The 24,203-nt window shown below is 39.2% G+C and overlaps 1 protein-coding gene across 1 annotated transcript in view; it reads left to right on the top strand.

Annotated features, from left to right (window-relative positions):
* PGAM2 (phosphoglycerate mutase 2) overlaps positions 1–23,260 on the top strand; it is a 33,933-nt gene extending 10,673 nt beyond the window's left edge. The window contains exon 3 of the mRNA XM_044084225.1: positions 22,970–23,260. Within this exon, the coding sequence (XP_043940160.1) occupies positions 22,970–23,139 (170 nt within the window). The 3' untranslated portion in view covers positions 23,140–23,260. The remainder of the gene's footprint in view (positions 1–22,969) is intronic.
* The last annotated feature ends 943 nt before the right edge of the window (positions 23,261–24,203 follow it).

The raw sequence follows: 24,203 nt of genomic DNA, 5'->3' as shown, positions 1-24,203 counted from the left end.
GGTAAATTGGATATTGAAATTGCATGGATGGATGGTCAGATGGATGGATTGCAATTTTCACAAAAAGAACCAGCATGCAGTAGATGAGCATTTGCAGCCAAGGCCTTTATAGATCTTTTCATACAGCTTACAAATGCTTACCCATACTGCAAAGTATGCATTTCTGGAGCACCTACCATCTGAGCATGTAAACTATATTTAAATTCACATTCCAAGCCCTTTCTCATGAAGGGGTATAATCCAGGTTGTTGGCTCTCTGCAGCAAGTGGAAAGATCAACACACAACGGCACAAACACTGTAGCATGCCTCGTATTTCTTCTATGATTTTGAGAAATGTAAAATTTATTTTAACATTGCTGTTTTTACAAACTGCATGCAGTAAAAATGTCACATGGTCACAATTTAATTAAAATAGCAGTCAGATGGCTGTCATATCCTGCAGCAACACAGAAGGCATGCATAACTTTGAGCCCCAGTCGTAGCCAGCAACAGAATTTTCCATTTAGAAGAACGAAAATATGTGCAGTGAAGGTTGCTTCCATTCTCTTGTGTAAGAGTAGAGGTCAGGGTATTTAGTGTACTCCCTTAATGTAAGAGGTCAGATAAAGGGTTCATGTTGACCTTTATGAACTGTGCCCTTTCTACACAATGTGACCTTTTTACATTAAAAGCAGTGTACAGTAAAACTGGCCATGGGCCCTTTGGTAGTGTGACAACGGCAGTATACAGTAAAAGGTTACAGAGCATGTTACTATTTCTGTTGAAGCTTTGCTGACCCTGCACGTCTATTTCTGCTTGGCAAATTCCTTTTTCCTGCTGCTATCTGAGGAGCTGTGCTGTGAGATTAGATTGCAATAAGAGGTCACAGACTGAAGCACACAGCTTCCAATAAAAGGTCAAGTATTCTTAAGAATCCAGGGAGGGCGAATGCTACCAAGGTTAAAATGCTAAAAGGTTTCAGAATTGGCAGGTTACCTTTCTGTCCAGAAATAAAAAACAGTTTGATAATTCACAGAAATAAAACAAAGGAATAGAAAAATAAACACTCCTTATATGCACTACATGAATTCCAGATAAGTTTAATTCTAGTTATAAGTACGAGAACATCACCACTGAGAGAAGATTTAAATGTGTTTTCAATACTCTTGTTCCAAAAGCATTTCTTTCTGGAATCTAGTACTTATAATTTCCACCAATTAGTCCAACTCCAGTATGGTCCTATGACCAAGAGTAAGTCCTCCACAAGCGCACACACACACACTTGCAGTAATAACTGTCTTGTTATGGCTCAAATAATGGCATATAGTGATGCCTAGAGGAGAAAATGGGGAATGAGTTAATACTATGTTTATATTCTAGTTTGTCAGACCTGGGAGGAGGAATGTGAAACATGGCTTTAAACTTAAGGTGAGATTCATGCACAAGATGTTGTCACGAATTCATAAAACTATGGGTGCTGAACATACCTCTCAATTGTCCAGATTTTTGCCTCTTATTGGTCTATTTCTCATAAAATTGTGGTCCTCTGGCAATATCCTTGAGGACTAAAGTGAAAAAATAAGGGCAGTGGACTTCATAGCCAAGTTTGTAGGAGCAATATTTAAAGTGTCTCTGTTTTTGGGTCTTTGTCACCCATTATTTGTGGCTTTGTCCAGATTTCTTGCTTTAAAAGGTTGAGAGAGAGGTATGGTGCTGAGACATCATGTGATTTTAAGTACAAGTTGCATTCAAACAAGTGTCCTCATTGGGCATAGATGAGATCCAGTGAGAGATCACATCAAATGCTATGAATTCCTGGGTAAAGTAAGACTGTTCTGTACAGGAAGTCTTGGCTGTAGTAGTAACTGCCTTGTTACAGCTGAAGTTATTTCAAATTAATTGTTAATGTGGATAACTGATTTTGAATATTTCAGCATGTGGTGTTCTCTCCAACGTCACTGCAGCCTCCCATTGCTGGGAACAGTTGCTTGCTGAATGGAAAGATCTCTCATTGCTGAGCTGCCTTCATGGTAAACTCTTAAGGGCACCCTTCAGAATTTCTGCGAATTAGAACTTCTCACCAAGAGCAAATAATGCAGCGTAGGAGGTCTAAATTTAACATTTAACTAGGCTTTCCACCTATAAGGAAATGTTCCTGTCAGTCTGGAAATTGGGAGCTGTGTAAATGTGTGAGTACTTGTTTGCTTGACCCTTTTTTATTGCAATCTGTCACTAGTGTAAACTTGGCGAGAGGGTGACAAACCTTAGAAAAGAGTAGTTTTTTAAACCGTTTATAAGCTATCATTAACTGCAATCGCTTAGACTGCTTGAAAAAGCAATGTATTTTATTATATATATATGTGTGTGTGTAATATATAAATAAATATATACACACTCTGGCAGGCAGTTTACAAGCTGTCTAAGTGATGAGTCGCTTGGTAGCTTGTAAACTGCTAACTTGGGCAGCACAGTGGATAGTGCTGTTGCCTCACGGCAAGAGGTTCTCTGGTTCAATTCTCAGATAAGGTGCCTTCTTTGTGGAGTCTGCATGTCTTCCCTGAATTCTGAAGTTTTCCTCCCACACTGCAAAGGCATGCAGTAGGTGGATTGGGCACTCTAAATTGCAAATAGATATGAGTGTGCATGCGAGTGTGTGATGTTGAAAGACCTGTGGCAGGGCTAGTCACCTGGTGGTGTGAACCTTGGCTCTAGATTGTCACCAAGTGACACCTGAGCCCATGTGGGAAAATGGTATGTGGACTGATGAATGACAAGGGCATCAATATATCAATATGATTCTGATCAGTAGACTGCAGGGAAGGGGACAAGGATATGCTATCTAGATCACAAAATTACTTTGAAAATCTAAATGAAACTGTGCTGCAGCAATTTTTTGTATCTTATGAGAAATGTATGGATTAAAGGAAGCTGCATTTCTAGAGAGCCTTTTGACCCAACTGCAGTGTAACTGAAAACTTATGAAATTCATAAAACTTACTTGTAGTCAAAATAGACTTACTAGTTTTAAGTGGTACTCTGAAATGCATGAAATATGACTACAGACTGATCAAAACAATCCTTTTAATGTTGCTTAAAGTGCACAAAACATCTAACTGGATTCAAGAAAATTATAGATTCATAGTATCCTGTGTTCAGGCCAAAATTGAACATGTACTCCAAAACATTCATAGAAAAAAAGTGGAGCAACCCAAATGTCTAATTTTTTTGAACAGTGAAAGTCTGTCAGAATGTCTAAACAGTAAAAGCCTATTCAAACAACTAGCTATAGAGGGAGAAACTTGCTCTTCCTGGTGAGAGGTGGCAAGAATGATTACTACTCCTTATAGAACTTAATCTGATAATTTCTAGTCCTAACACTCTGGGTTATAAGGTTCTTAATGATCCCATATTCAAACAAAATGTTATGTGCCCGTATATGAGTATAGTCAGTAATAACATGTGCTCTGTGAAGACCATTTTACCCCCAAGGTGGTATTCTGTAAGTGACCAGTTAAGAAGGCAAACACTGCAAGAAATAGTATTTGGTCTGGTCCTTATCACATGTCCTTGTTCTAACTCTAGTGTAATAGTTTTAGTAAATATGCCATTTGCTGAAGCCGTAAGCAGGGATGACGTTATAAATGATGGGGCTCAATTTGGACCATTTCGGTGGGTCTCCCCTGGCTGCCACCCCACCCTCATACCAACCTCCCTCCCATCTGCTAGCCTTCTTGACTTAATTCCATACTAGGTATCAGGAATGTATGCCATTACGTGTTAAAATACAATACATTAGTTTTAAAAATGCATGTTAAAGCAGAAGACTGTCAAATGTGCTTGGTATGACACACTCATTACACAGCATAGCTTTTGGGAGTAACTGCGGCCATCACTAAGCAGACCATGTTATTCTGACATCTGCTCATATGAAACATGAAACTGGTAAAACTGACTTGTCATAGATGCCAACTCTTACATTCAATGCCCAGTATCCTTGGTTTCCAGAACTGTGAGAAGTGAATCAGAAGGATGGGACTGATGGTTGGTTGTAAGGAAATGTGGGTGCCAAAAAGAGCATGTAGGGAGATGTGGAGGTCTAAAAAGAGCATGACTATTTTTTAAACTGCATTGCACGTTATTGCCCATTTCTTCCTCATGGGCTGACTATCCTCCCATGTACCTGCTCTGAATTATTGAAGTCCCTTGCCCCCTTAAATTTTGTACCTTGCTACAGGCATTGTGTTTCCACAAAGCTATGTAAAACTGAACTTCCTTAGAATGCTCACCAATAGTAACCGTACTAATCATGATTTTAGTAGTAATAATCATGTCAGTAATGGTGATCATCCGCTCTGGCATTTCCTTAGAAATTACACTGCTCAAATCATTTGTAACTATTTCTGAAAGTTTATTTTAATTATTTGCTAAATTGGGTAAGTGAACTTAATGCTTGCTGATCATTTCTAGCCATAGTGCAGGCTCCAAAACTCCTCCCCAGTCCAAATGGACCATTTTCTGTCTGTTTCTGCTTGTCCTCATTTTTTATGCGACCTGAATCCATGCTGTACCCTTGTGAAGCAAACTTTTTGCAAGTGTTTTCCCTCTTTCAAGCAAGTGGAATCATGTCTCACTCTCACCTCAACACACACACCTTTTGTTTATGTCTCTGTACTTGACTCCATCTGCAACTGCCTGCCATACTGCTGAACTGGCAGTATTCTTTTTAGAAGTCTTGGAGATAACAGTTGCCTCATCACAGTATCTGTGTTTTAATTTTTATTCTGGCATTGGATTTTCTACAGAATCTAAGATGGAAAATACCTTGCACTGTCTGGGCAGGTCTGTGGGCTGCATGAGGCATAATGAATTACCCTTTCATAGTTTGGTATAGCCCCCCCCCCCCCAGGTGGGAGCAGGGATGTTTGGCCTAATGGTTGGTTGGCCTAAGGCTAGCCCTGACCCTTTCATAGTTTGGTATACCCCCCAGGTGGGAGCAGGGATGCATTTGGCCTAACGGTTGGTTGGCCTAAGGCTAGCCCTGGCACCAAGAATCCTGCAGAAGAACCTTTAACATCAGTAGACTCCTAGGGATTTTTGTTAGCTGCATTAAGTACATTTATTATTTCTTCAAGATTGTCAGTAGCATATTTATTGCCTCCATAAAAAGAAGCCATGCACATTATTTGGTGAAATAAGTGGAACAGGTCCAGACTTAAGGCTGTGTCTATTGTTTGCAGACTTGCTGAGTGATCTAAATAAACCTTATCCATAGATGCATGTCACATTGCCCCATGGGCTGACTGACTTGACCTTGGAATACCTTATTACAATGATCATTATATCTACCTGATGGGTGTGTATCTGTCTGTGTGGGAAGTTGCAGTGAATGCATTCTCCTAATTTCAGCAACTATGATGAGGGAAATGTTGGGGTTCATTTCCAGAACGAGTAGGCGGTGCCATGTGGCAATCTCAGATATGCACTGCATTTTATAAAGGCTTTTAGAGACTAGAATGTGAGATTCACAAACTGATATGGAAGAAGTGTGCAACTGAGATCTGAGCAAACAAGCCTTGAAGAGGCACTATCTGGATGCATAAAGTTAAGTGTTTCATACCAACCTGTCTTGCTGTATTTCCATGAGTCCAACCTGTCTTGCTGTATTTCCATGAGTCAAGCTCCTCTGTCATTTCTGCAAAAAATATGGTTATGGGCAACAGTGTGCAGGATAAAGTACGTAACTTTTATAACAAAGTGCCTTGTAGTAACAGTGGTCATCTATGTACAAAAGGCGCCTACCTGTGGTGTTTGCTATAAAAGCAATATGGCTTCAGCATTGTATCAAAACTTACTGTGTAGTTGTATGAGGATGGAAGAATTTCAAATCCAAAACTCAAAAGTGAATCTACTTTGTAGGATAAGTCTTACTTAATAGCTTCATAGGTCAATATGGTTTGTATGAGGCTTAATTTGAGGGAAAATATACAGGTCCTCTTAATTTGCTCTTTTACATTCAAAACCTAAATCTTTGAAAAGGAAAGAACAGCACTTGCACAAAGCATATTAAACTGTAAATTTAAAAATGTTTGCTATATTTAAATATTGTTCACCTGTGGGTTCTGAGGGAGATCTAGTGATTTTGTTCTGAAAACGCTGACCTTCGGGACTCCTGGGTTTACACAGACATTCCGCTATGTCTTTACTTGTAATCTCTACATTTGGGATAACATGCTTAAGGAAAGTGATGTTAATCTACAAGGTTTCAGGGTTTCCCAGGATTAGTATTGCCTGTACTAAGGATATGAAATGTGGGTATGAAATGTGACAGCTTAAACGGATATCTGTTCTGAGGGGCCACTTGTGTAGATATCTATAAACCTTGGCTTGGAGACCTGCATAGCAATCTATTCTGGCTAATATGAGATTTGCTTTCCCCAGATGAGCTATTCTGGCTAATCCTAAGAGGAGGTGTGAAGCAGTATTGCTTGCCCTCTGTGCACCATAGTTGCTTTACTGAATGCATAGTGGCTAGCAGTAATGCTTTTTCTTCCCCCTAACGATATTCACTTGATAATTGTTGGAAGATCAAACAGCATTAGTTGCAAACTTTTTGGACTTCCATTATGCTAAGTTTCACTTCCCACCATTTTGCTTTCTGTATATGATGATGGTGTATGGTATGAATAGGTAGCAAAGGCTAACATTGCCTCCTGGTGCTGTTGAAACCATCCTGTGTCTTCGAGTGATTCCCTTCCATAGGTAGATCCCTTCCATAGGTAGATTCGGATAATTGTATAGTTCTTGAACTATGATGTGGATGTTTCTGCTTTCATCATAAATAGCTTGCATGGTACTCTAGTCAGAACTTTCATTTGTCGCTTCTACTTCTGCTTCTTCTTTCGGCTTTTCCCAGTTAGGGGTCACCACAGTGGATCATCTGTCCACTCATGATTGGCAGTGGAGTTTTACAGTGTCGAGTTGCCAGCCCAGCACCCAACCTTCTACAGAAGAGACAGTCACACCTAGGGCCAGTTTAGTGTCCAATCCACCTACTGCATGTCTTTGGAATGTGGGAGGAAACTGGAGGAAACCCACGTGACCACAGGGAGGACATGCAGACTCTGCACAGAAGGCACCCCAGTCTAGAATCGAACCGGAGCACCTATTTGCTGTGAGGTGGCAATGCTAACTGCTGCACCACCGTGGCCACCCAACTTTCATTTAAGTCTCTAAATATGACTATTTGTAATGACTCAACTAGTAAGAGCTGATTTACTCAAACTTTTAACCACACGATGCACCCCATACACCTCAAACATCAGTAGCATTGAAATAACATGCTCTACATACTGACTTCTATAAGTGAAGATAATGTAATTAACTAGCAAAAAATCCATATGTATAGAAAAGTTGTAACTGCAGACATTGTCTTTAAGATGCATTATCCTGGATAGCTGCTAATATATTTGAAACTATCCTAGGTGACCTTAATATTGATTGGCCCGTGTGTGCTCAAACTGTGGAGTGCTATCAAGTCAGTATGGATTAACACAGGTAATACAGATGGTCACAAAGAAAAGTTAGTATAAAAAACCTTTTGGGCTGCATGCTAACAGATCCCAGCAAAATTTCCCATTTAAGAATTCTGACACCATTAGTGATCATAACCCGGTCTTTCCCAAATGGGGAAAAAATACCAAAATTCATACAAATATCCAATATGAAATGCAACCAGATTCCATGGGGAACTGTTGATCTATCATTTAGCACAATTGGGAACCATTAAAAATACTGTCTTTGTATGATACAATCTTTCTCTCCACAAACTCCCTACCTCCTCACCGTAGGGAAAGTTGGTCAAATCTTGCACTACGGTTTACACCAGATATAATAAGCTAATGCATAGCAGAGATGCATGGAAAAACTGGCATTTAGAAAAAAACTAGCAATATTGACACTTATGAAATATATAAGAATGCAAGGCTAAGCCAAAATACTGTAGTAGTCTACAGGAACACCCCCCCCCCCTCAACTGTCAAAATGTCAAAATTATACATCTGGTTTTAAAAAAAAAAAAAAAAAAAAAAAAAATCCTGCCCTTTCACTTATGCAAACGATAACTTACTGTGCAGATTTAACTCATACTATGGAAGTCAGTCCAAAAAGATGCGTGACTTTCCAATGAGCAATAAAATGAAAGTAGAAATTCAAACAAATAAATCCATGTAAGTTAGCAAATTGTTTATTCAAAGGCTTCTTCAGACTCTTTACACAAACTAAAACTTTGAACATCACTTTTAAAACCAACAAAAGCTTGTGATAGGATCTCTATAATCACATGTTTCCTTCATTTAAAAATACAGTAACCCATTAAACTCAGTTCCATGAATGTTACCTTGTTCAGCTAAGAAAAATACTGGTATATTAAAAGTAAGAACTGAATAGTTCAAAATAAACATACATAAAAAACATACATAAAAACATACATAAAAAGCCCAAACATACATTATATTATATTAAACAATTGAGTATATCTCGGAGCCTTGTCATATTTACTTATCTCATGGTGCTTTAGGAAAATCTCGTACTGAACTTTCAGGCAGTATATATCAAAAAAGCCATTTCAGACTTGGTTAGTATAACCCAAACTGCTTGTAATGCACATATTTACAAAGTGTGACTTTAGATATTTCCGTGTTTTACTGGAAGTTCATACTATCGAAAACAGTCAACAATTACAGGTGGTTAAAAACTTGTATCACATTAGTTAGGCTATTCTCGTATAAATCAAAAGTTAAAAACAGTTTTTCAAAATTACTTATTTTCTGCAGACTCTGAAACGCTTTTAAAAATCACAGCACAACAAAGTATTATGTGCCTGGTTAATTCTTGAATGCAAAACAAATCATAAAATAAACATTGTGTCTATTTAAAAACAGCCGATTAGGCTTACAACAGGCATAGGTACATGACGAGCTTTTCAATAGCTGTCCATTAGTTCATGCCTTAGTCTCTTCAATCTCCGTTAATAAACAGGGACATTCGACATTTCAGAATGTTACAAAATGTGGGTGGAAGAATGCTTCAACAATAAACGAAGCAACAAAACGTCTATATGGAAACAGAGCAATATCTTAATAATTAACTTGACTATCGTACAGATCCACAATGGTGGAAATAAGCACACTGACTTATACTATGGAAGTGTTAACTCCATTTAATAATGATGTGTTGGATGCATTTAGTTTAAGTAAAACGGTCACTAGTGTCTTCTCAACTCCTACCCACAACAGAAAAATTATTCAAAAACTTAAACTCACCTCCCTTGCAGCTCATAACCTTTAAAAGCAGCGCATCTTAGAATAACTACAGAAATCATTGCATTCCAATACCAATACTTCTAAACCGAAGGTATAGCCCCCAGAATATTGAAACCATTTTGTCTTTTCCTTACATAAAGATGGCAAATCAGTTGGACTAGCAAACTACAAACCTATAGCAGTTCTGTCCCCTGTATCTAACGTACTTAAAAATGTACACCATCAAATGGGGAACAAATTACTTTCCTCAACACAGGATCATTGGATCAAAGATCAGTGATTACTACAACAGCCCTGAAAGGCCTTTTTAAGCCTAGCCACATTACCCAAATGTAATGGACCAGTTTGGATCCTATAAGTTTTGTGTACAGTATATATAATTTGGGCATGGCTGGTCAAGCACCCTCTTTCTAATAGGATTGTAAGTATGAGGCCAAGAATAAATTTATGATCCCCCGCCCCCATCCAGTGATCTAGGTTGTGCTATGAAGAACTGTACTTCATGTGAACAGAAACCCTGTCCAAAAGAAGTGTCAATCTCTGAGATACGCACTGTCCAACTTGTCTTGTATATGTTGCAGGTGAGGTTGAGGTCCCTAGATTGAGGGATTTTTGATTCTATTTGTTTTGAGGATATGCAGCAGGTCTGTTATGACTGTGCTAGATCATGCTTTGTAGGTAGGTAGGCATAGGTCGCCTCTTTTCAGTGTGCAAAAAATCATGTGCAAGGATAAAGCTTTGAGGTGACCCATATAGGACATACTTGACTACACCATGCATTCTTTTTGTGAAGAATCTCTATAGTCATGCTCCTCCTTGCATATGCCTGGTCAGATACAGAAGTGGGCAACAATTTAACAATGACACCTTTGGACCTGGATGCCATGCCTTTGCTTATAAGCTGTGCAGCATAGAATGATTCCTTTCTAATTAGAAATTATAGAAAGTCTGTATACAAGCAGCTTTGAAGGGTACAACTGAACTATGAGCAACTTTGCTTATGTTCCATTAAACATTAAGAGCTTCAGGTGTCTCTTCTGTGCCAGCAATTCACACTGAGATGCCTGCATCATTGCTGAATATGGCTAAAATATGAAACTGATTTGTGAGCAATCCAGCTATTGCAAAATACTATTGAGCAATAATGCTAGAACTGAGCTAATACAAACTGGAGTGTTATAATAAAATTACAAAGTTTTCAAGTAACCATATTAGCACATCGTCTGGCAACTTCACTCCTTTAAAATTTGTTCATAAAGTACATTGCAGCATTTAATGAGTTAAGCACCGCAATGCACTCTACTTTTATGCTGACCATTTTTATTAAAAGTGCTTCATGAACTTTTATATAAAAAATGGCCCAAATATAGTATATCCCTCAGTGATGGATAACATGGTATGTCCATAAATTTTAATGGAGCCACATGTGAGGAGATCCATAGTCTATGGAAGCACCACACATTTTCCCTACACTGATGTCCTGGTTAATGGTCTATACCCTATATACACTGTTAAACTGTGGCACTAAGGCCTCGCATATATATCCATTTCTTATCTTCCCTGCAATTTTAAAATCTCTTTTTTTTTGAAGACCTGCATCTCCAGAAAGTAGCCCTGCAACGACCCCATATTTCCTGCTTATGCAGTCAAATCAAACAAATAAATATTGCACAATTCTAACTATTCAAATAACATTTTGCATTATATAGTGCCTATAACAATTTAACTGTTGCATAATAATAGTATTATGTTCTATATAAGTATCTGTGGGTCCAGTTCTTGAAGAAATGCATACACAAATAGTGATAACTACATTTACATTTAAAACTGGCTGGTTCTTCAAAACTGCACTAAAGGAATGAAAACTCCTCTTGCATGATGGCTCTATGTGCACATAGCCTACCATTGGTATTTTAGTGAAATGATTGCTTATGTCTTATTATTTTGATGTGCTCTAATCCAAGCATGAACTATGAATATCCTGATTTTCTTTTTCATAACTATGCATTGTACTTAACACATGCCATTGCTCACTAATCTTTATCCAATTAATGCATTTCATGATTTTGGCCCAGGTTAAGATTGAGAAAAATCTTTGCATTGATTCACTTACCTACTTGACGACCATTTTTGGTCTTCAGATGAAATGTTTGATACTCTAAGATTCTTAGCTTAGTAAAAAAGGATTTCACATATAAGTAAACACATTGTTTGTTTTATACAAGTACTATAATCCTTGCAAATGTATCTGTTTTGAATAAGTAAGCATAAAGGGCTAACCTATGCACTTAAAAGCAGTGATTGGAGAAATTAAGCATTTGTGTGGCCTACTGCTATTTCGATTCCACCTTATCAAAGTTGTTTTTGAACAACTGTATCTGGTGACTGCTCCCATGTTAAACAGTCTTATGAAGTGCATATGTACGATGCAGAGGAACAGCTGGGCACAAAACCAGGCTGCTTCATGCTACTTACCAAGGGGATTCAAATTTGATGCTTGGTAGCTGCTGTACCTCTCATCTGACAGTCCATAAATATTACCCAGAGTAAATAAGCTTGTGCACCTTGTTTTAAAAAGCAATCTAGGTATATCGGTGACTGTGCTGCGGTAGCGTTGTCGCCTCAAGTAAGACGTCCTGTTCGATTCTCAGCTAGAGCATGAATGGGCATACCTTCGTTGAAGGCTGTGTGTCAGGGCCAGCAACTCTGCGCACAAAAATCTACTGCCAATCATTAGTGGACCGGAGTTCCACTGTGGCGACCCCTAACCGGAAAAAGCCAAAAGACACAACAACAAACTGCCATACAAAGTCTCTTAGTACAGATAAACCCACAAACACCTGTGAGATCCAGAACCTTAAATGCATTAGAATCTCATGCAAATAAATAATAAGACTTGTCAAACACTTTTTTATTGTACTCAAAAAAAGTAATTCTTTAGTTATTTCCATTTGTTTACCAGGAAAGTCCAAATGGGGCCTGGTTAGAAAAACTTTTACAAAAGCATACAAGAGAATACAAAGGATGTTAAAATCACCAGTATAATACAACTGCAGTTGCAACAAAGCAAGTTCTGTTTGTTCTCCCCCCCCCCCCCCAACATTGGAATGACCTAGATAAGAAAATTGTTTTGGAATGAAAGAGGAAGATGTCATTTTGGGATTATAAGGAATAAATGGGTACTAAACATTACAGTTATCTGTTGGGTACATGACCTCCTATGAATAATCAATGGAGATTAGGTTGTATTCTTAAGTGCTAGATGAGTTGTTGCTGTCCTTCGGCTTTTCCCGGTTAGGGGTTGCCACCGCAGAACTCCGGTCTGCTAATGATTGGCAGTGGCTTGCTGGGCCTAAAGCACAACCTTCAATGAAGGAACACCCGTTATGAATAGGAAATGAGAGGGGGTAAAACTGATAGGGAATCAGTACCATGTATAATAAAATAAAAAAAAAAAATACAATAAAGGAACATGAGGTTAGGGATTGTAAGTAGAGATGAGAACGGTAATGAGGGACCATTGCAGGTATGGCTTATCAACTTCAGCACATTTTGGACTGAGTAATGAAAGGTACAGTGTACTATTGAATGGTCTAGGTGCAAAGGCAGGGCATTTTTCTGCTATGATGTCAACTAAGGTTCAAGAACTAATTTGCACACCTGGAGGCCTAGCTGGATGATAAAAGGATTGAACAGAAGCCAGCTTGCTGTTCTGAGGCTGAATCCTGGGTCAGAAGTGTTTAGGGATCCTTCATGAAATGGCTGCCCCTGTTGGATGTTGAACAAATTTGTAATGATACCACTTTAGGGTGATGGAACATGTGTAAGAAAGACTGAAGCATATATCTACTGTGACATTACTGTATGCTAGGAGCACAAAAATGTAAGCAGATGTGTATACCTTCATTTACAGCCAAACCACTATAAATGGATATGAAGGTGCTTACCTCAGACATGTAGTACAGGATGGGAAATTTAGTCTTAAAATGGCCCACAAGAGCAGATGGCCTAGAGCCTATGTGGGTCATAGCTGCTAGCACTGAAACATCTGAGTGAAATTGATGTGATACACGGGGGGGGGGGGGGGCAATGGCCATGTGATTTTCCACAAAATTAAAGTGATAAATTAAGGCTCTTATTGCATTACTGAACTATTTTGAAAAAAGGTGCAAAGTATTTATGCCAAAAGTGTGGGATATTCAGGCTTTGCATAACAGCCTAATTCACTGTAATGACTGGCATCTCCTGATCAAAAACATGGTTGGTCTGTATTCCATTACTTCCATCCACAAAAGTGTATAGTTTAAGCCCAAATCATAAGGTAAATCAGTTATGGTGCTGATTTTTGGGCATTCATAAAATAGTTCCTGAAGTGGCATGTTCAGTTTTTTTAGTGAACCTAAGAAGAAAAACAAATGATCCCAACAGACGGCTGGATACACTGACTTTATTCACCCACACAATAATCCAGTGACTAAGCGCTTTCGCCAATTATCTGGCTTCATCAGAGTAATGGGATAATCCAAATGTAGTCATTTATATCTACATCAATCAAGGTGTTAACTTATATTTAAATTTGAGTTTTTATGATTGGCTAACAAGTACGTATCAACTGCTGCTTAATCAATTCCTATAATAATCATAATGTTAAGTCTCCTTTTCTCACAAATAAAATGAGGTAAAAGAAATTTTTTGTTGGTGAATTTTTTTATCATGAAGCAACTGATGTAAAAAGAAAGAAAATAAATAAGCAAGCCCCATTAAACCCAGGAGCCATATAACCCAGGAGCCATATACAAGCCCCTAAATAACTGGCTCTCTGTTTCAAAACGGAAATAAATGAAATGCCTTCACTTAATCCTGGTGGATGCATGGCATTAAGCCTAAGTTGCCATGTTTTCAACCATAAGTTTGTCATCTCCCCTATCACTTGGTGCAACTCGATAACATTTCTTAAAGTTAGAACAAACAGTGCTATGACCAAACGATGCATTATGCGCATCTTTTATTTTGATGGCTCTCAAGTGTTCCCCAATTCTGTCTAAGCCTACAAACTGTTTTGCCCACATAGAAAGCACGACAGCTGACACATGTTGCCACATAATACCAGCATTGTAGTATTGCAGCTGCTGGGCATGAAAGGACATAATTATATTCATGTATTTCCATATAGGGCCCACATGCCCCACACTTTAATGAATCTTGCCATCTAAAGTTACTAACTTCTAGTATATTTTTTTCTCCCCCTACTGAATACAACCTTGGGTTGAGACCCCAACCTTTCTTTAATATGGTCATCAAAACATACCTGCCATGTTCTTTTTTAATCACTTCAATTAGTGATGAGCTCAAAAAGTTGTATTTCAAAACAAATGCATCAGAGCCTACACACACTGTTGGTACCTGATGTCAATATGGGAGAAAAAGATGTGGGTCCTTTTTTCCACAACCAAACATCTTCTACTCAATAGGAGTTTTAAAGGGTAACTTCTCTCTCCAAAAACATCCTTACAAGGGAATACATTTCTTTCAAAAATATTGTCACTAACAAGCCTCGACAGCCTCACCATCTGCCTCTTTAACAATGCTTTTTCTCTGGTGATATGGGTGACAACTATTGAAGTGTAATAAAGAATTTGAATGGGTATTCTTCCTATGAATATTACTCTGTAAACCTGTCTTTTCTTCAAATGGATATCAAGAGAATCAATTTCCAACAGGTGCCAAGTGTGTGTAAATTCAAGAAAGGTAGTGGTGCTATTAAAGTACTCTACAAAAGTTTTTGCATCCTGTTCACTTCCTTTCCATAGAATTAGAATGTCATCAAATCTGTTTATATAGCAAGATTTTATCCATAAATTCTGAAGGAAAGATGAATGTTCTTTCCCAATGTAGCAAAACTAGATTTGCATAAACGGGTGCGCATTTAGCACCCATAGCTACACCAGCAATCTGAACTAATTAAACCTCAAAGCTTAAGTAATTGTTCCTGAGAACCATTTCCATAAGTTCTGCATCAATCTTGTCACTCTTAAGCAAAAGATTCTCTAAAATAAGTCAAACCTTCGTCATGAAGGATGACTGTAAATAAATTTACCACGTCGAGTATTTACTTGAATTGTCTGTTTCAGACGCTCCAAGCAATGCCACGAATCTTAGTATGTGCTCAACCTCATTAACCACACATTGGGATCCTATAGCAACAAATGCTGCTAGGGGTTCTGTCTTGGAACCCTTTGCTGACCACTATAGGTCTAAATGGCGGGTTATTAACATCTTTGTGGACTTTGGGGATCCCAAAGATAACTGGTGTAATGGTGTGAGCCACACTCAGAAATTTCATTTCATTTTCATCAAGGGCTTCTTGGTACAGGGCATCAGGTAAATGCAAATCCACTTCAGTGTAGGCCCTATTAATTTCACTTCTTGACACTCATTGTTGTGGTGTCATTCAAAATATCATACGTTTTAGGTAATCAATAATGCCTCCACCCTTGTCTGGCTTCATAATTCTGAATTCTTTACTCTTAGCCAGGTTTAACAGGGTTAATCGCTCTTCATAACTTAGTTCTCATTGCACATGGAATGTTTTTTATTTTGAATTCACTTCCTAAATTCTTTCACACATTCTTTTGAACATTGTCACACTATGATTCGGGGGAATTTTAAAACTTATTGTGTTTTGTTCATGAAAACATTCTTGAATTTAGTTGTCTTGTGTATAATTTCAAACTAGTAACATCAGCTACATCCAGATTAAAAGATGGCACAAATGTAGTTCTTTACTAAATTTAAAATTTACATCCTGTATAACTAAATTACTATCACACAACAGCAAAAATCATTAGTCAAATTAAAATCTTCCTTGGTACCTCCTGCTGTGATAATTCCTGTATTGATTGTGACCATTGTATTGGTTCCAAGAGCCCCCTTCCCTTTTCTCAACCGTTCTGACCTCAGTTGGTGTTGTTGGTCTAAAAAATGGTCACCATTGTTGGTTACCACCAGGATTGTTCACATGCTTGCCAAAATGCCCTTCATTATTGCTATGTGGTTGTTCTCCAGTCCCATAGCTAACAATGGGAGTGTCCCTTGCCTCCCCTATGCAATGAGAATTTTAAGTTATGAAGACAGATTAACCCTGTTAAACCTGGCTAAGAGTAAAGAATTCAGAATTATGAAGCCAGACAAGGGTGGAGGTGTTATGAGCCATATTGATTATGCATCTAAAATGCATTATATTTTGAATGACACCAACATACAATAGTTTCATGAAGTAAAATTTAATAGGGCCTACACTGGAGTGGATTTGTACTTGTCTGATTCCCTGTACTTAGGAGCCCTTGAGAATGAAATTAAATTTCTGTGTGGCTCACCCCATTACACCTGGTTATTTTTGGATCCCCAAAGTTCACAAGATGTTAACCCGTCATTTAGACCTATAGTGGCAGCAAAGGGTTCCAAGCCAGAACCCCTAGTGGCATTTGTTGATGTAGGATGCCAATGTCTGGTTAATGAGGCTGAGCACATACGAAGAGATTCGTGCCATTGCCTGGAGCATCTAAAACGGACCATTCAAGTCCATACTCTTGTAACTATTACAAAGCAAACTGTTAAGTGACAGTTGGCCAAAATCTGTGGCTCCCCCCAAACCCTGATTGCACAGCTATGTGTGCTGAATTATTTACAGAACCTGTGCAAACATGTAAATGGTTGAACTGAGGCTGCTGTTCCTACCAGAAAATTCCACTGTTGGAATCCTTACCTTAAACAGCATATATAACAAAAGAAAAAAGTAATGGCCAAAATTGGGAAGAGAAACTCTGACAAGAGCTCTGAGTCGACTAAAGGTCTAAAAGTCTAAGGCCAATTATGAGGTCAGGATAGCCTCCCAGGACAATCACAAGGCCTTCTTCAGCTATGTCAGGAGCCTTTAATGTAACACAACAGTCTGCTGAACTGGTGGTAAATGCAACTGTTGACCAGGATGACTCTGCAAATCTACTAGCTCATAAGGTTAGCTCTTTCACCCCTCCCACCCCCTTGGAAATCTCTTCTAGCATAACCCCCCACAATTATCAACAGAGAGCAGGTCCTGGTGGTGCTCGCTAAGGCAAAAAACACTGCTTCAGTTGGTCATGACAATATCCTTGGTTGCCTCCTAAATGGCCTAAAGCATCACTACTTGAAGCACAACAGGTTATGTGCCAGGTGAATGGAGGACCATAATGGTTCTCCCTCTTCATAAGGGTGAACCATCAACTAACCCTGGGAACTACAGACCCATAAGTCTCAGTCTTGTTTGTAAAGCCATGGAAAGAATTTATTATGGAAATTATCAATAATGATATAGTAAACCTCCAGACACTGGATCCAACCCAGTTTGTTTTAATCAAGGTTTAGATTATGCTTACTCAACCTGATCAAGGTTTAGATTATGCTTACTCAACCTGGTGGATTTCTTTGAGAAGGTAATCAAAGGAATGGATGAGGGCAGACTGGTTCACACTACCTACCTTGACCTGGCCAAGGCATTTGACAAAATACCAGTCTCTGGCAATGACAAACTCAAGAGGTTGGGTACAAACTCGTATGGTCAACCGGTGGATAGAGTCCACCTCTACAAAGGACAGCCACAAGTGGGAGTCCCTCAGGGTCAGTCCTTGGACCACTCCTTTTTGGCATTGGTCTCTGGCTGACTAAATTTACAGATTGCAAATTAGGAGCTGTCGCTGAATCCCACACAGACACATGTCCTTCAGGAAGGGCTGACGCAAACAACTAGTGTCAGAGCCATGGACTAAAGCTAAATGCCAAGAAATTCATAATGGTATCCTTCAGAAAGTCATCCAAGTTGACCAGTAGTCTGGTACTTGGGGGGACACTGATTAGTAGTCTAGCCTTTGACCATGTCTACAGTAGTGAGGAAATAGGTATGGCATCCAAGTCCAAGGAAGTCATTGTACCACTATAGTTGGCATTCATCAGACCCATCACCAAGTACAGTGCCCCCTTTGGTATGTACCTAACCAAGCATAGCCAACCATTGGAATGTCCACAGAGGTTCCAAGAATACAGGGCTCAAGTAAAATGTCATATGCAGACTGCCTCAAGACTCTGTCCCTGTAGTCTGTCTCCTACAGACTCTTAGGGGCGATCTATGCCTGACATACAGGGCATTGTCAGACCCCATTTTGATGGACTTCCTGCATATCTGTAAAAGCATATCTGTAAAACAAGACTTGAAGAAACCTTTCCTCCCAAGCCCCTGCTGAACAAGGTTATCAGAACTTGTCAAGAGATTTGGGATGCATGACTAGGCTTAAAAAGGCCCTTGTGGTAGTTGGTCTAGTAAATACCTGTGAACCTATGACCCATCAGTCTGCAAGTTTAATATGCAAAGTCATTAAATTATGGCAATGAATCAAGGATATTGGAAACCTATAGACCCAGGGCCCATCCCAGCTTGGTTTTGCCTACTTAACCTGGCAAGAGGTTCCCAAAGGCTATGGATGAGGAAAAATGATGCATACCACCTACCTTGACCTGGCAAAGGCATTTGACACTATCCCACCAAGATAATTCTTGACAAACTCTCGGAACTAGGCATAAATTACTGGTTGGCTCTGAGATGGGACCAAAAAAGTCAAGATCGGTGAAACCACCTCCACCAGGAGACCTGTCACCAGAGTATCACAGGGCTCCATGTTAGGCCCACCCTTGTTTGGCGGCCCACCCTTGTTTGGCTTCTATTTCTTGGAAGTCTAGGCTAATGTCAAAGACCTCTGACTCGCCAAATTCAGATGACTGTATATTAGGAGCTATCCTAGATTCCCCCCAGACAGCAACATCCTACAATAGGGTCTAACACAAATGACTGGTGCCAAAGCCATGGATTAAAACTCCATGTAAAGAAATGAATTGGTCTGTCACATGCACTCTGATCTACAGAGTCCTGTGGGAAATCTCCATTCATAACACCTCTACGAGTTGACCCAATAGTTGGGGATCTGAGAACATGTATGTGGACAGTAATCTGGCCTTGGGCCAGCATATAGCTAAGATAGTAAGAAAATCATCCTGGTCATCTAACTCCTAGGCAAGGGTATTGCATCCAGGTCCAAGGAATTTGTAGTACCACTCTACTTGGCCATATCAGACCCATCATTGAGTGCAATTCCCTCTTTGGCATGTACCTACTTGTAATAGTTGTAAAACTCTCAAAGGCTCCTCACCAGGAGAATCCAGGGTATGAATACATATAATGCCCTTTCTCTCTATACTCTGTTTCCTACAGAATGCTGAGAAGTGATCTATGCCCAAATTCACCAGAACCACTACATTGGAGGATCTGCACTTTGCTGTGACATAAGAGCATGCTGGCAAGACTGATGTGTCTCAAAGGATCTCTGCATTAGTTTATTCCTGAACCTGTTCAAACAAACCTGGATCATTGGATAGGAAATTGCAAATTCACCCCTCCCCCCACATTATCCTCCTCTCCTGTCTTAATGAGCCTACCCTACCATATAGACATCCAAGTAACTTGGACAAAATTGGGTTGGTTTGCATGGCTAGGCTTGCAAAAGACCCTGGTAGTTCTGGATCTAGAAAATTACACACCTTGTTCCATCACCAAAATTCTCTGTGCTTCGTTTTGCCTGATCATTCGCATCTCCATCTTTTTCAACCTTCAGTCTCCCTTACTTCAGAAAGAGGCAATGCATGCTCTCACATTGAGAGTTGCCCAACAGAGGCTTGATTCCATCGTGCAATGTCAACGGTCTAGGATTTTGGGATTTAGAAATGGGTATGGAAAATATAACTGCTAGGGATGGAGGGGTGGATCTTTCCTGCTGCTGGGAGTTGGGACTGCATTTATGCAGGAGAGATCCCTAATGAAGGAAAGGATTAAGGATTGTCTCCTAGCAACTGTACTTCCTAATGAGTTGTGTGCATGTGTAAGAAGTGTGTACTGGTGTCTCTCTCCCCAGAAATAGCCTGTGGCTTAGCTGGAAGATGGTACACCAGGGGGTCTTGATTCTGTCTCCTAAAACTTGCAACATGGAATTTTCTCTCTAGTTAGCAGCCCTTGTCAAGGAGTAAGATGGAACAACCTGATGGCAGATGCTCCAAGATTTGGGAGACTGCAAGCACAAGAGGTATGTAATACACACACAGCACCTTATGGAATGTGCTTTTAGAGCATCTTGGATGCTTTCATATTAATCCAAGCTTTTGTAATGAAATAAACAACAAAAAAGAAAAAAAAAAAAAAAAAAAAAGCAAAACAATGCTAAAAAAAAACAAAAAACCCTGGAACACACACTATTTCAGCAAAAAAAAAAAATATAGACTATATTAAAAATGCTGAAACGTAGAGAGAAGCTCCCCCCATCATCAGACAACTTTATTTAAAAAACAAACTTTCTTGTATATCCATAGCTTCTTAATTAATTAATTATAATTAATGCTACTGAAATGATTGGTTTAACCATAATTGAATCTGTTTGCTTGTGTTGTTTAAATATTGAACTTAACTTAACAAACTATGATGAAATTAGAATAAAACAAAATAGAATAATAAAAAAAAATGGTAAAAAAAACATTCAATAAATTGAGTTTTAAAACTCTTTAAATGACTTAAACATATCTGAACATATTTTAAAATGCCTGGCCAAGATATGGTCTCTGGGAGAAGTGTTTTTCTCAGGAAAAAACAGGCAGGTTTTTTTTTTTTTTCCTCCAGCATAATATCTTGTGTTTATGTATTAACTTTTTCTTTCTGAAACAAAATGAGATCTACACTCACAATGTACAGAAAGATAAAAAAATGGTGCTGTGTCTTTTTGGCCATGGCGGTGCATTATAGAGGCAGATGGTGCCATAAGATTGAATGTCTGAACCTTTTCCAGTGGGGGAAAAATGAAACCCTCAAAATATTTACTGAAATGTTTTTAAATATGTTTTGGGGCAGTATCTGTGTGATTAGTTTCTGATATGCACTTGGATTACTTGTCTAATCCCAAATAAGTTGTACCATTATTTTGTCAATGACACTCCAACTCTCAATAGGAAACCATGCTTAAAGTAAAAAATATTTACTGTGTGCAACTGTCTTACCTCCACCTACACAGAAAACTAGTGACGCCAGTGTCTATGATCATTTGACTTGCAATCATAGAAGTAAAAGATATTGGCTGTCATTTGTGACTCCAACTCCATACTTTGCTGGTGTTACTGCCATTGGACCAAAAGAGCCAATAGACAGGAGTTTTACAAACACACAACTTCAGAGAAAGTTTTCTGGTTATGCACTGTTAGAATCTACACTTGGTCAAATTGTCTGTGCATGTTTGCTTGTAAAATACATTTTCTTGGGCAAAAATTTATCAGAGCTTAACCTCTTATGAAATTGGATAATAAAGTTCATTATGTCCAAATCTGAGGCCATGGTCCTCGTAGAAAAGAATGGATTGCGGTCTCCTCTCTGCAGGTGAAGTAGAGTGGATGCCAAAGGTGGAGGAGTTTAAGAATCTCCTGGTCATGCTCTTACATGTGGGTAGAGGGGATCAGGAGATGTAACAGAGGACAGGTGCAGCAAGAGGGGATCAGGAGATGTAACAGAGGACAGGTGCAGCAGCAATGCAATAGGTGCTGTACTGGTCTGAGGGGATGGGGCAGGAACTGACTCATAAGATCAAATTTAGTTTAGTGGTCACATCCCCATCTGTGGTAATGACCTTTTGAATAGTGACCAAAAGGAAGAGATTGCAGATGCATTCAGCAGAAATGGGGTACTCTCTAAGTGTCTAGGAAAAAATCTCTACTCTGTGCCGAGGCTTGAGAGGAGTCAGTTGAGCTGTTTTGATCACTGTGGGGCTTCCCTATGTGGGCCTCATGGAGAAGAAAGACAACTGGGAGGATGCCCACTGACTAAACTAGGTAAATCTAAAAAATTGTTTGTTGTGAAATGCATTTGGATCATGATTAGCTGGGCCGCTGGTTCCTGACAGGAGGATTCTCGTCTAACCCACTAAGCTTGCTACCACTAGAGCCCCTACCAAGCAGGACAAGTGGTTTAGAAATTGGATCAAACGAGGGATTGGTTATGTACATCCAAGCCGCAGCTTTCCTTTCTGGGGGAAAAACTTAGGAATAGTTTTAGACAGTTTCTGGTGGTAAAGTCAGGATATTGTGATCTAAAAGCAATAGAAATGTGGTGACATGGAGTCTCTCATACTTATACTTATAGCTAGAGCAACAGAATGGCTTTAGGCCTATCATAGCTAATCAGAGGTGAATGTCACACACTGGCTATCCACCCCCCCCCCCCCGTACGATTTCAGCTGCATGTCCCAGGCTGCTCTGTTCTCCCATGGGATTATTATGGCTGCCAAAATAGCTGCAACAGTGACAGTGGGGCATCCCTTCCCCTGGTAAACATGTAAAGGTATACAATCATCTAATGTAACTGGTACCATAGCCATGTAAGTGTGGTAATTAAAGCCAAATGAATGGTATGAGGAGCCTCTAGCAAAAAATAAAAATTAGTAATCCATAACAAATATTAAATCTTTGTCATACATTACTGTATAACAATAGCTGAATTTTATAGCAACACAATCTGCATTGTCATTAACTTTTTTTTTTTCCATCTTCTAACCAGGAATGTCAGATGCAGCCATTATGGAGCTAAATCTTCCTACTGGAATCCCTATTGTGTATGAGCTTGATGACAACCTGAAACCCATTAAACCAATGCAGTTTCTGGGAGATGAAGAGACTGTCCGCAAAGCCATGGAGGCAGTGGCAGCTCAGGGGAAGGTGAAGAAATAAAACCTAATGAGACCTTTCTTCATACCAAAATGAGCAGAAATGCTACAAGTACTGTAACCTCCCACTGGTAATATGAAAGGCACTGTAAAAACAATGCAAATAAAATTAATTGCTGAAAACATAAACGTGTGGCACTTTTTGACTGCAAACTGTGTAGGAGAGGTACAATGCACTTAAGACAGTCCATAGTCAGAATAATGTCAATAATAGAACAAACAAAAATGTAATGGAAAAATATTGTAGCTGGTTCCTTTCTTTTACTACTATTTTTTTTTTTTTTTAGGGAAAGTAATAGATAGACATTGTTGCTGCAAAGGGGTATGTATCTTTGTGTTTTAGGCAAAACAATACACACACACACACACACACACACACACACACACACACACACACACACACTCTTTTGCGTTTTAGGCAAAACAGTTGGATAGCTTTCATTTTGCTGGATGGATATTTTGTTCTGGCCAGTCTCTTCTGTCATTCACTTGATCATCTTCACACATGCGTTGTTAGATGCATGCTACTTACGGCCATGGTTACTTACAGCATGCAGCTAGAGGCTGTGTAAAAGTGAAACTATTGGTTGCATTAACAAAAAAGATTGTGCCACTCTGATGTGAAGTGTGCACATTGTAGGCAGGGTTTTGACTTTTAGGGTTAGGATTATGGAGTTTCTAGGAATAGGGTTATGGACAGAATTTAAAGATGGAGGGTTAGGAACAGTGTTTAAGGGATAGGAAGGGAGTTTTAGGGTTAGTTGTTCACAGGGAGTTATAGGGTTTGTAATGGAGTGTTCACAGTACATTTTAAAAAAGTGTTTGTTACGTAAAAGTAAAGAATTCAATGAGTATCTTCTCTTGTGGAAGTACTTAACCTTAGCCCCAGGAATGAACAGTGACCAGTCCTACAAACAAGGCCTGAGCCCTAGGAATGGCAAACTTTAGGAATGGAGGCTTACCCTGAGAACAATGACACAGTAAGCAAAGGCCTCTCTAGCAAAGATTACAGGCAGATAGCTGAATGGATGACTTGCATTCATGTTTGTCTGAGGAACTGACCTGCCT

This window comes from Protopterus annectens, chromosome 9.part0, assembly GCF_019279795.1.
Source record: "Protopterus annectens isolate FY-2018-M chromosome 9.part0, PAN1.0, whole genome shotgun sequence".
NCBI lineage: Eukaryota > Metazoa > Chordata > Ceratodontiformes > Protopteridae > Protopterus > Protopterus annectens.
This window is presented reverse-complemented; position numbering and strand designations above follow the sequence as displayed.